Below are 14,736 nucleotides of genomic sequence, written 5' to 3'. Positions count from 1 at the left end.
CATGATTTGGTACTTCTGCAGCTTTGCAGGAAAATATTTCCTCTGGCTCATTTTTGCAACAATACTTATGCACCTAATGGAAGACACAGTTATGAGATTATTATCATTAAGGGGAAGATTGCATTTGATACAGAATTGTACAGATCTTTACAGAAGGTGGCCTTGGCTTTAAATGCAGTGTGTTGGAAAGACTATGCACATAAATAAAATAAATACATATCATATAAGGATATAAAGGTACATATCAGGTGATATAATTCCCAAATTCAGGATTACGTATATAGGCTAGCAAATATTAACAGGACATTAGTGTAATAAAAAAAAATAAGAATAGGAAAGTAACGGCATTCAAAACAAAATTTAAAACATTACAATGGCAAAATAAAAACCACAAAAAATCCTATTTTGCATGAAATCCAAACTTTGCACCATTACAGTGTTGCATGAGGTTCACCAGTAAAAACTGTTACAAAGCAGTCTAATTTCAGCTGCTCAAAATAAAACCTACATGCCTAAGTAGTGCAGAGTAAAATATTAAAATATTAACATAATTGGCATTAAATTACGCAAGTGAAGCATTTCTAAGAAAATTATGTTTTGACTTCCACATAGAGTCCCTCAACAATTTTAACGAAACCGCTGTTCTAGTATGTGTTAAGGGTAAAAGATCAGATTTAGGCAATGGAATTATTGCCCCCTGGTGGCCGATTAAGAATCAATGCCACCGACGAAAACAATTTCCGCTAAATAAGCAGATCTTTCATTTTAAGAATCATCTTTAATTTTAAGAATCATGTCTTGTACGATTAATGTCTGGAGGTACTAAAAAAAATGCACAGCCATTTTCATATGCGATAAGATAAGAGTAAATGGGGTATAATTTACATTTTAATCTACAAGAGTAATGAAGACTGTGGGAGAAATTTAATTATCAGCTGTATAAAATGTAGATAATAACACACTAGAATCAAACTCTTTGATCAACAGGTTGCCACAGCCGAAACTCCTGATAGTCCAGTCAGTTACTTCAAAACCTTATTTGCATTTAAAAAAAGAATTAGGCTTCCTGAATCTGAATCCACGTGGGGCTTTTCTTTGCTCAGTTAGATACATCAGCAGCCAAGGACAGAGAAGCACAGGAACAACAGAATTTGGTCTTACGACTGGCTAGAAAAACAGCATAGTTAAATGTTGATGCAATGGTTTCCACGTGGGTTAATACAGAAATTCATGTATCCTAATCCTCAAATTACAATTCGTTAGCCTCCCTCCTAACATCTGACTACCCAACAACCATCAAAATCCTATTCAATGATTTTTTTACTGCATGGCACGTTCCATACATCATCCCAAACTAAGGCGGCTCAAGACATCTATTCCAAACCATTTTGCTGTTCCAGCTCAAAAAGTCCTGCTTTATCACAGTGGGTTTATACGATCTGTGATTACAATGGTAAGATACAACTTCCATTGTTGGGTTGGAGTGATCCAAGTTGGGACGGAGTGTTGATCTGCTTGAGGGTAGGAAGGTTCTGCAGAGGGATCTGGACAGGCTGGATCGATGGGCCCAGGCCAATTGTATGAGGTTCAACAAGGCCAAGTGCCGGGTCCTGCACTTGGGTCACAACAACCCCATGCAACGCTACAGGCTTGGGGATGAGTGGCTGGAAAACTGCCCTGCAGAAAAGGACCTGGGGGTGTTGATTGACAGCCGGCTGAAGATGAGCCAGCAGTGTGCCCAGGTGGCCAAGAAGGCCAACGGCATCCTGGCCTGTATCAGAAATGGTGTGGTCAGCAGGAGTAGGGAGGGGATCGTGCCCCTGTACCCGGTGCTGGTGAGGCCGCACCTCGAATCCTGTGTTCAGTTTTGGGCCCCTCTCTACAAGAAGGACATTGAGGTGCTGGAGCGTGTCCAGAGAAGGGCGACGAAGCTGGTGAGGGGTCTGGAGCACAAGTCTTATGAGGAGCGGCTGAGGGAGCTGGGGTTGTTTAGCCTGGAGAAGAGGAGGCTGAGGGGAGACCTTATCGCTCTCTACAGTTACCTGAAAGGGGGTTGCAGAGAGGTGGGTGTTGGTCTCTTCTCCCAAGTGACTAGTGACAGGACTAGAGGAAATGGCCTCAAGTTGCACCAGGGGAGATACAGACTGGATATTAGGAAAAAATTCTTTACTGAGAGAGTGGTGAAACACTGGAACAGGCTGCCCAGGGAGGTGGTGGAGTCACCCTTACTGGAAGTGTTCAAGGAACATGTGGACATGGCACTGTGGGGCATGGTTTAGTGGGCATGGTGGTGTTGGTTGATGGTTGGACTTGATGATCTTACAGGTCTTTTCCAACCTTAATGATTCTGTGATTCTGTGATTCCAGTTAAAAGTACAACAAAGGGGGAGAAATACTCATTCCTTATGGGACTGCATTTATCACCATGGAGTAGTTAGCAAGGGTCATGTTGCGCATACAAAAATGAGCATTTTTACATTTCAGTGATGTGTTGTTGCTTCCATGACAGGAACACCTTTTGCATCTGCAGCAGTCTAAGCTCTCCTTAAAATACTGACAAGCAACATTTGCACGACATCTTTAACTGCGCAACTCAAGGCTTCATGTCTCCTGAAACACAGACATCATGCCTTCGAGCAGCTGTAACATTTTCCCCCCTTTTTTTCTTATAAATTGATTAGAGCATGAGAATAACCCACCTTAGTTCTACACACCTCTACAAGGACAATTATTACCATGCAAGTAATTGATTGAAAATTGTTTACTATGAAGAAAACTCCATCCTCTATCAAGGCAGCTAATGCATCAGTGGTGACATAAGCTACTCCAAAGGCATGTCCAACCTGAAGGGATATGAAACAGCTGGTAAATTAAAATGAATTCAGTATTTTTTCAAGATAATAGAGTGTTATTTGACCTGTCCAGTCTGGCCTATTAGAAGATGAATGAAGTTCTTCATGGCTTTGAATTCCTCATACCAGAGTGGCAGTTTTACATAATGTCCTATGAAATTCACATTTCTTCAGAGCACCTGCCTTGAAGGCGGGGAAAGGAAGCGACTGGAAATTTCACCTAAAGTGTAGGTGGGGGAAGCAAAATAGTTCACAAATTCTTTAAGAACTCCGTAACAGACTTTAACCTTAAGACGGTAGAGGACTGTTAACTGCCATAAAGAGCAATCAATCAACAGATCAGCTATCTAACAAGGAGTTGTGTTTTAAAGAAACATTTTTGTCTGACAAACAGAAGTTACCTACTAAATGGGAAATTTTGAGACTACTGCTGATGCTGACAAATGAGCAAGGCAACAGTCAGTGCTTGTAAAAGGTTATCAGAGGTGTGGAAGAAAGGGCAGGAGCAATGGAGTTGGGATTTGGGAAAGGATCTGGGACCTCTTGCTGGGGGGTAAACGGACAGCCTTTGTTCAGACAAGCCACATTTGTTGGCTCCTCTCTGGCACTAGAGCCCTTCACCCACAAACCCCTCATAATTAACTTATTCTTGACATGGGCATGGGATCCTGGTCTCCCCAGTGAGTGACGTACTTCTCATACTAGCAAGCCATGACAGAAGCAGGTTATTTGACAAGAAAGCAAATACGAAGTATTCTCACACCTATTTACACGACGGTGCTTGGGCAGGGCGCTCTCTCCTTGCTCACGCTGTACACCGAAGGAAGAAAAACCTCCCTCCCTTGCAGTAACCACAGTGGTGAGAACTTCCCCGTTTTAACCCGCTTTAGCCCACTGCAGTGCTTAAGGGAGCTCCCCTCGCCGACAGCACCCCCCGGCAAGACAAGGAGGGCGGGGGCGAGCAAACCCTTTTCTCCGCCGCCCTGGGAGGGGGATGAGAGCGGAGGAAACGCCAGTCCGCGCGATACCCGGAGAAGTCTCCCTCCTCCCGGCGTTCAGAGGGGAGGACTCCCCTGAAGAGACACCTGCCCGCCGCGCCGAGGGGATGGAAGGGCGGCCGTGCCCCTTCCCCAGCGGCCGCTGACCGGCGGGCGGGAAAGCCGGGATGGGCGGGGCGGCAGCGGCGCGAGCGCGCCGCAGGGGCCGGTGGGTACGGGAAGCGGCCGCCCCGCCACCCGCGGGAGGAAGGTTCGTCGTCGTCACCTTCGCTCGCGCCGCAGCTCTGGCGGGAGGGTGGGACACGCGCGCGCGCGTGCGCACGGGCTGGGGCGGGGCGGGGCGGGGGTTCCGCTCTCCCGCCCAACCGTCCGCTCGCGGCGGGGGGGAGGGGAGAGGCGGCCATAACGGACTGCGGTGAGGGCGGGAGGGCCCCTGCCGCCCCCTCCTCCCGGAGGTGGGGTGGGGATGGCGGCGCCTTCTTCCGACATGGACTCGCAGGCCCGTCGCGAAGGCCTCTGAGCGTCCTCCCTCCGCCGCCTCGCTTTAGGGCGAGAGAGGCCTCCCGCCGCGCTAGGCCGCGGCTGGGCGGCCGGAGGAAGGAGGAGGGGCCGGGCAAACATGGCCAGCCCTGCCAAGTGGGAGCGTCTGAGGCCGCTGCGGCCGGACACGCTGCGTGTGAGTGAGGTACACGGCGGGCGGGGAAGGGAGGTGCTGCCTGTGAATGGGGAAAGGGCGGGACGGCACTGCAACGCTTTGCTCCCAGCGCGGGAGGTTTTGAGGGGATTCCCTAAAGTCATTCCTCTTGCCTGTCCGGCAGGAGATCCCCGAGTTGGAAAGATGTGGCAGGCCGAGCAGAGTGGCGCACGAAAGGGGCGTTGTGATGCTTCTCTCTTTCGCATTTTAGCCGGCAGCCCGGGAAAGGAAAATGTAGTGATGTTAGTTATAGTGCAAAGGGATGATTTTCAGAGCTGTGTTAGCTGTAGCCTCTTAATCGAGTTAAATAGGTTGTAGCTATGTTTGAGAAAATCAGACTACAGCTGCGTATTCTGTTCTGTGAGCATCTGTGATGTTTAGGCAGTCTTCTTACATGCAGGTTCCACTGCTACTTTTAGTAATATTATGAGGTAGGTATCAGAAAACAGGCCTACTTTTAATTCTGTGAAACTTCTTGAAAATGCTTATTTTAATTAACCTTGACTGTTGGGCTAAATGTTACTTGGTAGTATTGTCTTAAAGCCATGGAGAAGTTTACGTGAGTTTTTACACTGGTAATTGGAATTTTCATATTATTGGAGATGATCATTGTAAGAAACAAAGGGTGTTGGGCACAGCTTCTTATGTAGGTGTTTAGATGAGTCAACCAGGGGTGATGCTTTCCTGAATCTGCTTCTCATAAACAGGGAAGTCAAGGATGTGGTAGTCATTAGCAGCTTTGGCTGTAATGGCCATGGAATAGTGGAGTTCAAGACCCCGGGTGTAGCGAGGAAGGCAAGTAGCAGAGTACAGAACCTAGATTCCAGCTTATTCAGGCAACAGGTAGCTGAGATTTTAAGGGAGGTAGCTTTGAAAGTTGGAGGAGCTAAAGAGGTGGAGGTCTGTAAGGACGTGGTACAAGCACAGGGCCATTCCATCCTGATAGTCATGAAGACAAGTAAATGTGCTGAGGGATGGGCATATGCCTGCACTCTAGGGGTGAGGTGCAAGAAGAACATATGCAGGAGGTGGAAGCGAGGACAGGCTATAAAGGAGAAGGATAAATAAAAAATGTTGCCTGGACATGTAGGTATGATGCTAGGAAAGCCAAAGTTCTAGTGTTGAAACTAGCAAGGAATGTCTGGAGTGAAAAGAAGAACTTTTACTGCTACATTAGTGGTAAAGGGGGGAGCGTGGACATGCTGCTAAATGGGGCAGGTGATTTAGGAAGAGCAGACACAAATAAGGCTGAAGTACTTGGCCTTCTTGCGTGGGTCTTCAGAACTGATATCCCCTAGGCTTTGTGTCTAAGAGACAGGATTCAAGGAGAGGAACAACCAACAATGTGAAAGTGTCAAGTTAGGAATCTCTTGAGAAATCTCAACCCATATAAGTCCATAGGACCCAGCTGGGGTACATCCTGAGAGGGCTGAGAGCTGGCTGATGTCATGGTGAGGTTGCTCTCTTATCATCTTTGAGAGGTTGTGGAGGTCAGCTACAGCTTAGTCAGCCTCACTTCAGTCCCTTGGGAAATCATGAAGTAAGTTCTCTTGAAAGCTTTTTCTAGGCACATGATGGAGAAGGTGATTGGGAATAGCCAACATGACTATACTTGCAAACTGATTACCTTTGGTGATGAAATGACTAGAGCTGTAGATGCAAAGCCTTGGATGTCATCTACATTAGCTTTAACAGGACTTTTGAAACAGTCTCCTTCAGCATCCTCCTCTTTGAGTTGGGATGTTACAGATTGTGAAGTACTAGATGAGTAAAAAATACTGGCTGGATCGTCGGGCTCAAATAGGAGTGGTTAGTGGTCCATACTTTACCTGAAAGTGGATTAGAAGTGGAGTTCCTCAGGGGTCTATCCTGGGACCTGTCCTGTGGCTAGGAGGAGGATGTGGGATGCATCCTCATGATGTTTATGGGTGGGGAAGGTGCCATAGACAGCTAGGAATAGGTTGGAGGAATGGGTCGTCAGACACCTCAAACTTCAACCAAGGAAGCTGAAAATTCAAGTGTGAAGTCCTGTGCCTGGGCCTGTATGTTGCAGCGGTACAGGCTGGCGGACCACCATGCTGAAAGGACCTGGGGGGTCCTGATGGACAGTGGGCACCCAGGCATTGAGGCATATGAGGCTGTATTAGCAGGAGCATAGCCAGCAAATCAAGGGAAGTGATTCTCCTTCTCTACTTGGCATGTATTAGGCTGCTCCTGGAATGCTGTGTCCCATTTTAGGTCCACCAGTACAGGAAGGCTGTTGATAAACTGCTGAGGGAGCTTGTTAAGCCACAGCAGCCCTTCAGTACTTGCAAGGAAGTTAACAAGAAGCTGGTGCCAGACACTTCACAGCCATGCATGGTGGGAGGCTGAAAGGAAATAGCCATGAATTGAAACAAAAGAAGCAAGAGAAGTTGCAACTTGACATAAACTTTTTCACTGTGAGGATGGGCAAGCAGTGGAATGGGATGATCGGAGAGGTGTAGCCTCCATCCCTTGAAATTTTCAAGACCCACTTGGATAAAGCCTTGAGTAAGCTGCTCTTGATCTAATGGCTATTCCTGTTTGGAGTTGGAGGTTGGACCAGAGACCTTGTCAGGTCTCTTCCAACTGGAATGAGCCTGAATTTGAAAATATTCCTTTTGTTAAATTGGCATGAGGGATGGAATGAAGTACCTACTTAGACTCATCATGTCAGTTTCTTGACCAGAGCAGACTCTGCTGCCAGTCTGGAAGTCTACTACAAAATAATTGTAATGCTATGTAATAGCAGTGTATCTTTTGTATGTGAGCTGTTACATGGACTAGCTGAAGCTTGTATTTGCAGAGTTTACACAGGTATCTGTTTGTGTTATGACCTCTGCCTGGGCATTAGGGAGTCTGGTGGTGTTTCCTGCTTTCCAGGACAGAGAGAGATTTAAGAGCTGAAAATTCTGATAGGAATTAATGAGCATGTATCCCTTCTGTCCAGTGACACTGCTCCACCATAATATCTGTTGACTTGTCAGCACTCTGATGGCTGTAGCCATCTAGAGTTGATTTGGGGATTTCTTCTGAAGAAGATTCCTGTGTAGACAGCATTTTATGTCAGTTATATTTTTTTTTTTGTTTTTTCCCAGCCACCAATGATCAACCTGAACGTGGACGATGACGTACAGTTTGTGAGAAGTAAGTTGCTGTGTTCCATGTTGAAGATTATTCTTTAAGTATTTCATGCTTTTTTTACAATGCTGAGTACATGCTGTAAACAAATGAGAAATGTTTATATATCTAATGTAGGCAGAACAGGAGGAATGCTGCACACTAAATGAAATAACAGATATGAATTAATATATTCTTCATAGTTTTTCCTCTTTAAATGTGCTGCAAGTACACCTTCCCACTGCTATAAAGAAAACAACTGGCAAACATTGGTTTTCAACTGGTATTAACAAATGTAAATACAAGCTTGAGGGAATTTGCGTTCATTTTTCTTGGGTTTTTTTCTCACCAATTGCATAGTCTCACACATCTCACAGTCCAAAACTGAGTTGTTGAACCTGTCACTTCATGTTAAAGAGTGCACAATCTTGCAGCCGTGGAATGGGTGTGATACACTATGAGTAAAAGTGCATGTCTTATTCATCCTGGGAAAAATACTGAAGTCTGAAGTAGAGTGTTTCCTAGGGAAGTTTCCTTACACACGTACCCATGTGCACGAACACACACACACACATTCTCTTGAAGCATTAGACTGGAACATTACTCAGTGACAGAGTTTGATCAGATACGAAATACCTGGTTTGGTTTGCAGGAGAAAAGACAAATAACAGCAGGATTTGAGTCTTTCATTGACTGTAGCATCAGATGTGTACTGTGTCTTTTTTGTGCTTTAAAAAGACATACTTTTTCATGCTTTATGCATACATAAGTAACAATCTAAACTAAAACAAGCTGTTCATCAGTAACTTTTCTGCTGTTTCTACGAATATGCTGGTAATGGATACACATAGCACAGGGATCTCTCTTAAATCTGTGGTGTCCTGGTGTCTGTAGATCTTTGTTGCATTAGTAAATTAAACAATGGCATCACCAGTTCTTTTGACCTGAGGCCAAATAGTACAGCCAGAGTTTGTCCATATATTAAGTTCTCAAACTCCAGAACAGATCGGTCATGTCCAGGCTGAAATAGTCCCTGAAACCAGGCTAACTCCTGAACCATGCCTGAATGTTATCTGGGAGACCTACTGGTTAATCTGGGCCAAAAGGGTGTGAAAAAACATTTTAACAGTGTCATGGAGCAATTGATAGAGCTGCAGTTTTCTGGCAGTGCCCTGACACTATCTATAGTTAACCGGAGGTTTCATTGGTATTCATTCTGAGCTCCTACAGAATGTGCAGTTGCATAACTATTAGTGTCTACACTAGCAGTCTGAAGTCATGAACGTTGAAAACATGAAGATGCATGTTTGCTATTAAAATACAATCTTTGCAAACAAATGAAGGTATATGTAGTTAACAGATTTTATATGATGCCATTGCAATGTCAGTGTTAATAATGACAGTCTTTTCAGTCTTTTATCTTCATTGCTACTTCATCACTATCGTTTTTCTAAGGAACACTTCATACTCGTATAGTAGTTTATCCTAAATATTCTATCAAAACTTTACAGGAACTCTGAAAGTCAAAAAACCTCGATTTGATGCGTCGTTGGTTTACTTGACCCGAAAATTCATGGATCTTGTCAAAACAGCTCCAGACGGTGTCCTTGATTTAAATGAAGTAGCAACAACGCTTGGAGTACGAAAACGAAGAGTGTATGACATCACCAATGTGTTGGATGGAATCCACTTAATTCAGAAAAGATCTAAGAATCTTATCCAGTGGGTGTGAGTTGGCTTTGAAACTTCTAATTCCTGAAACAATAAAACCCAACAATGTTGAGTAATGTTTATAACTTTGAGAGTATTTTTAAGCATATTGAATTACTTTTAATAGATGAAAATATTTTAAGTTCTTCTATATCCTTAGGCTGTCTGAATTACTATATTAACAAGTATCAATTGCAAAAGCACAATGAAGCATATTTCAGCAGAGTAAAGGATGCCAGAGTTCCTTGTTGTTTTCTATTATTATACTTTGTGTTCAATAAACAGGGTCTTATTTATATAAACATACTAGACAACTTTCATATTCTTCTAGAGGTTCTAATCTTGACCAAGTTGTTGGAAAAGCACCAGAGCAGCAAAACCTTAAAGATGAACTTTCTGACTTGTCAGCCATGGAAGAAGCTCTGGATGAATTAATCAAGGATTGTGCTCATCAGTTATTTGAACTAACAGATGACAAAGAAAACGCAAAATATCCTTTTTAACTCTTGCATTACTTTAACACATGGTTTTGGTTGCAAGTACTCAGGTATCTAGTAATAGGTGTAGGCCGATAGCACAGGTATGCAGTAATAATTGATAACGAGTTTTATAATAGAAAGCTTATTGGTTATTTTATATTCTTATATACTAGTCATGTGCCCTGCTTTGCAGTATCATGCGCAATCTAGCCTGTTCTCAGAGGAGTGCTACTTGTGTGACCTTTCCACTGCAGAAGAACGAAGTGGGGAAATAGTCTTAGTAGCCTGACCATCACCTTGTTCTCTCCATTATAGAGTAAAGTTGTCTCAGGGGCAGGTCTTGATCTACCTGTGAGATTGAGTTGCTTAGTGAGATGAGAAAGAGGACCCAAACCAGAGTCCCAGTGGCCTGTTGCCAAGAAGATGCAATGGTACGTTGGTTGTGTCCTAACACTGTTCTGTCTCTTGGGAGAGGTTCCAATGCAGTCTTATCTTTCAGATGGGTTTTGATAACAGAAAAGGGATTTCTTTTAATGTGACATAAAGATTGGATTTTGGCTTTGGTTACAATAAAATATTACTTAGCTCCCTTGTCTGGCAGAATGTTAAGGTCTGTGCTCAAGTGAAATGGGCTCGTTTTCTGTATGATATCAGGAAAACTTTTCATTACACCTCACCTGTTCTGGTTAAGAAAATAATTCCATAGTTTTTCAGGAAATTATTTACATGCAGATTTATTACAAAACAAAGTAGTTTCTCAAGGGCAGCATTCTTTCTGCTTTGTAGACTTATGACAACATCTGTGAAAACTGTTAATCAAATGTGTTTGGTTTTTTGATATTGAATATCTCAAATTTTTTTTAAGCTTTTTTCCTTCCTAGAAATAAAGAAAAAAAGGTTTTCCACTTGTTAGCTAATGCTTAATCTTACAAAGTTAGTATTAAAGTAACCTCAGTTGGTAACTCATTTAAAGTAACCTAAGTTGGTATTCTGCTTCAACATATCTTAACATCATACTCTTTGCTTCTGCCCATTAGCAAATTACTTTACAGAATCCTTGACCAATGTATACACTAGCTTATGTGACATATCAAGATATCCGTAACATTCAGGCATTTCAAGAACAGATTGTGATTGCAATCAAAGCTCCAGAGGAAACCAAATTGGAAATACCAATTCCTAAAGAAGTAAGTTTTATACATTTCTGTCCTAAGGGAACGAAAGTTCTCAAATTTGATTTTTGCAGCAGCAATCATTAATTGACTTCCAGTTTCTTTGTCATGTATAGCAAATATTGGTACTTTATTGTTCTTCTGTTCCACTAAACAATGCTGTAGGGATAACAGTCTAAGAAACTTATTTTCAGTATTTTTTTTTGGTTTAGGTAAACTATTAAACAACAAACATGTCTGAGCTTTAGTTATTTGGTTTTGCTAGAGAGAATGGAACAGCTGTAATAAATGTTACTTATTTCCAGTATCAGTTTGATAATTACTAGGATTATGAAACTTGCAAGGGGCTGTTACTGTTTGTATACGAAAATCTACAAAAATTGTAAATCTAACCAAACAAAGCAATAAGCATGATTTGATAATGATCTTAACAGCATGTAAATGCTGTATTACTGCTTAATGAGTAGACAGATATTGTTACTATAATATTAAAGTATGAAACACACAGTATGGTTGACAAAAGAAAATGTTTTCGTACTCTAGTTGATTGTGTCAAGATGGATTTTTCATGGAGGTGGGGGGCTGTGCCCTGTCCTCACCTCATGGTACAGCACGCATCCCCCCCATTCGGGTCACTCAGAAGAGCTGTAGCTTTGCCCTCTGCACCCAGTCACATTGCACCTGGGCCTGTGTACTGGGAACCCACTGTTTAAAGTAGCGCTGTGAAAGAGGGGAAATACTGGAAGTAAGATTAAGATAACCAATGGAGCTTTAATTCTGTTTTCCTTTTGGGTGTGCATTTTTTATAATGTTCTTAATTGTGTAGTTGTGAAATTTGCCTTGCTGTGCACACGGAAAGGGCAGTGGTATCGTAGGAAAAGGAGATACAAATCAATAGAACCAGCACACTTAGATCCATTGCATAGATCTCCAGTGGTTTCACTGGTAAAAGGAGCTGGCTGTCATCCTGTGGAGATGAAAAAGATACGATTGCAGAGGCTTCCTGAAGCAAAAGGTGGCAGTATTTAAAAAGCTGTATTTTAGAGAGAACAGAATCTTCTTTCCATTGTCCATTAAATTTGATTTGCTCTGTGCCTTGCAATGTGATGTCTGCTGAAGGAAAGCAGTAAAAGTAATACGGTTTAGTTGCTTTGCCATATTATTAAAGCTGCTGTGTGCTCTGATTTGTTTTCTGATCCATGGCATTGACTTGTCAAGTTTTAAATTTTGTTATTCTTCCTAAACATATAGTAAATCTTGGTCGTATATCTAAAGGTCAGTAAAAAGACTAAACAAAGATTCGTTAAGTGCATGTTCATCAAAAATGAAACCTTGTTAGCGTAATGGTGCTTAATAATTGGCCTACAAATCTATGTAATAGTCATAATTTATGTAGAACTAGTAACACAATTTTAAATAGTTATGTCATTCCTGTGTTTGTTCTGTTCTTAATCTATTGGCTTTAAAATATGTACAAAAAAGGATAACTCGTGTAAGATTTGTTCTTTGGTTTATATGCAAGTCGCTGTTTTATAGGATTGCGTAGAAGTACATGTGAAGAGCACAAAAGGACCCATTGATGTCTACCTATGTGAGGTGGAACAAGAGAAGCCAGGTGGCAAAACTTTTGAAGATATGGATACTGTCACTTCTGAAACTGAGCCATCAGTTCCTCCTGATGAAGGTACCGTCTTCCATTTACATTTTTATCCCCATGTAGTATTTTTTTAAAGACGTTCATATCCTTCTGATAAAGTTGAAAACTGTACTGTACAAGTATAACTTTACAGGCATAGTTTGTAGTCCAAGATGTGTGGGAGTGTAGGAAATGCCTGAAAGAGAAGTCTATGCTGTTGTGTTACCTCACAACAGCAGGAGGTCAGAGAGTCAGGCACGTGCGCACACAGTGAGGCACTCTTGTTCCCTGACCCTTTCCTTCCTTTGCTCGTTACTGGTTTCCTGTCAGAGCTGTGCTCTGCGGATGGAACAGTGTGTCAGTTCTCAGCTGCCTCACTGCAGAGTCGGGCAGCTCAACTGAAATAGTTGTCATAAGAGTTAAGACGCTGCTTCAGACAAGAGGGTGTGCTGCTCTTGCTCATTACTGCCCTGCCTACGGGAGGACAGACAGAAGAGGGAATGTAGTATTTTCATCTCCTAAAACAAGATTGGCTGGAGTATAGCCTCTCAAGAGGCCCAGTGCTGCAGGATGTTGTGGTTTAAAAATAAATGTGGCGGGAATTGCAGTAGCTCAGAACACAAAAGATAATTATTTTTAGCGGTGCTGCTTTATAGTTGAGGGGAAGAGTTGACTTTTTAATCTTAGGCTTTTTTTTTATTTTGCTTGTGAAATGACTCAGAAGTCTATTTCCTACAATGACAGTAAGCATATTCTTTTTTTTTACTTCCTTTTCAAAGTGAGATCTCCGGGGGAAGAAGAAAAACAAACCACCTGAAATGACAGATTAATTACAACTCAAATCTAATACAGAATGTAAATATCTGTGCTATAGAGCTTTTCCAAAGCCGCTTGGATCCGCAAACTTACTAACCTGAAATGTTCCAAAGTGTTTTAAATTTAAAACAGCAGTGGGTTGGTTGAGTGCTTTCACAGGATTGCTTACCTTCCCAAGTCAAAAGACGACAGTTCTTAGAGTTGCTTTTAGGAGCTTTGTTTTCATAATTGCATGTGATCTGCAGAGCTTTGGGAAAATGGTATTTTAGCTTTATAAAGTAATTTTAATTGACAGAAAACATAAGCAATTAATTACTTCTAAAAATGAAGATTTGTAAACTTATTTCTGGAACGACCCACAATCCTTATGAGAATGTATATAATAAAGAAATGCACTTTTCAGTTCTGAGGCTGCACTACTACTAAGCAGGATTGTCAAATACGAGTGTAACAAAGAACTGGTGTATCAGAAGCCTTCACAATAAGGAACAAGATGTAAATATCGTGAGAGTTATGCCTTACACTGTGTAGATGCTGTTTGCATTGTTTGCATCCAGCTCTGCATGAACTATGGTATCAACACTGAAGTTAAATAATTGGGCTTTTTGTATATATCTGTATCATGTCTAGGTAGTTACTGATGTAGATTTATTGAGTTGGTTTGCATTTCTGCCTTTGTACAGCAAAGAAATAAAATAAGCTTATAAAAATATATTAAATAGTCTAATTGGTCAGTCTAATGTAACATGTTGGTTTGTCTTTGTTGGAATTCACTGGGTAACTACAAACATTAAAACTGATGTGAAAATTTTAAATCTGTTCTATGTGGTGCTGGCAGCTAGCAGTTAGATCTGATTCCTGCAATGCCACAATACCGTAGCAATTTTCAGAAGAAATATGATTATCAATAACTACTTAAACTGGTCCCTTCCCATTTCTAGAGTTCACATACGGCCTAGCTTTAGCCTAGTACCATGATCTCTTTGTAGCTTTAGCTTGCAAAAATACATAAAATACTTCAGAACTACATCTGTATTCATCCTTCTTTAGTATCTGTAAAATGAAGGTTCAGAATTTTGATACTGGCTTTTCTGAGTGAAGTAACTCACTGCATAAATGCCATACTTAGGGTCATTTCACTCCAGTACTGAAAAGACTACTTCATAGTTTTTTGTGTGGGGAGGGGTGGGTTGGTTGGTTTGTTTTTAAATCAGAACTCCAGGTCCTCGTTTTCCCAA

The 14,736-nt window shown here is 42.0% G+C and overlaps 1 protein-coding gene across 1 annotated transcript; it reads left to right on the top strand.

The window, feature by feature from the left end:
* Positions 1-4,388: 4,388 nt before the first annotated feature.
* On the top strand, positions 4,389-14,211 carry E2F6 (E2F transcription factor 6). The gene is made up of 7 exons (XM_059835444.1): positions 4,389-4,535; positions 7,664-7,712; positions 9,197-9,413; positions 9,727-9,885; positions 10,947-11,061; positions 12,583-12,730; positions 13,462-14,211. The coding sequence occupies exons 1-7, from the start codon at positions 4,470-4,472 to the stop codon at positions 13,497-13,499; spliced, it is 792 nt and encodes a 263-aa protein (XP_059691427.1). The 5' UTR covers positions 4,389-4,469; the 3' UTR covers positions 13,500-14,211.
* Positions 14,212-14,736: the final 525 nt, after the last annotated feature.

This window comes from Gavia stellata, chromosome 2, assembly GCF_030936135.1.
Source record: "Gavia stellata isolate bGavSte3 chromosome 2, bGavSte3.hap2, whole genome shotgun sequence".
Classification (NCBI taxonomy): Eukaryota; Metazoa; Chordata; class Aves; order Gaviiformes; family Gaviidae; genus Gavia; species Gavia stellata.
This window is presented reverse-complemented; position numbering and strand designations above follow the sequence as displayed.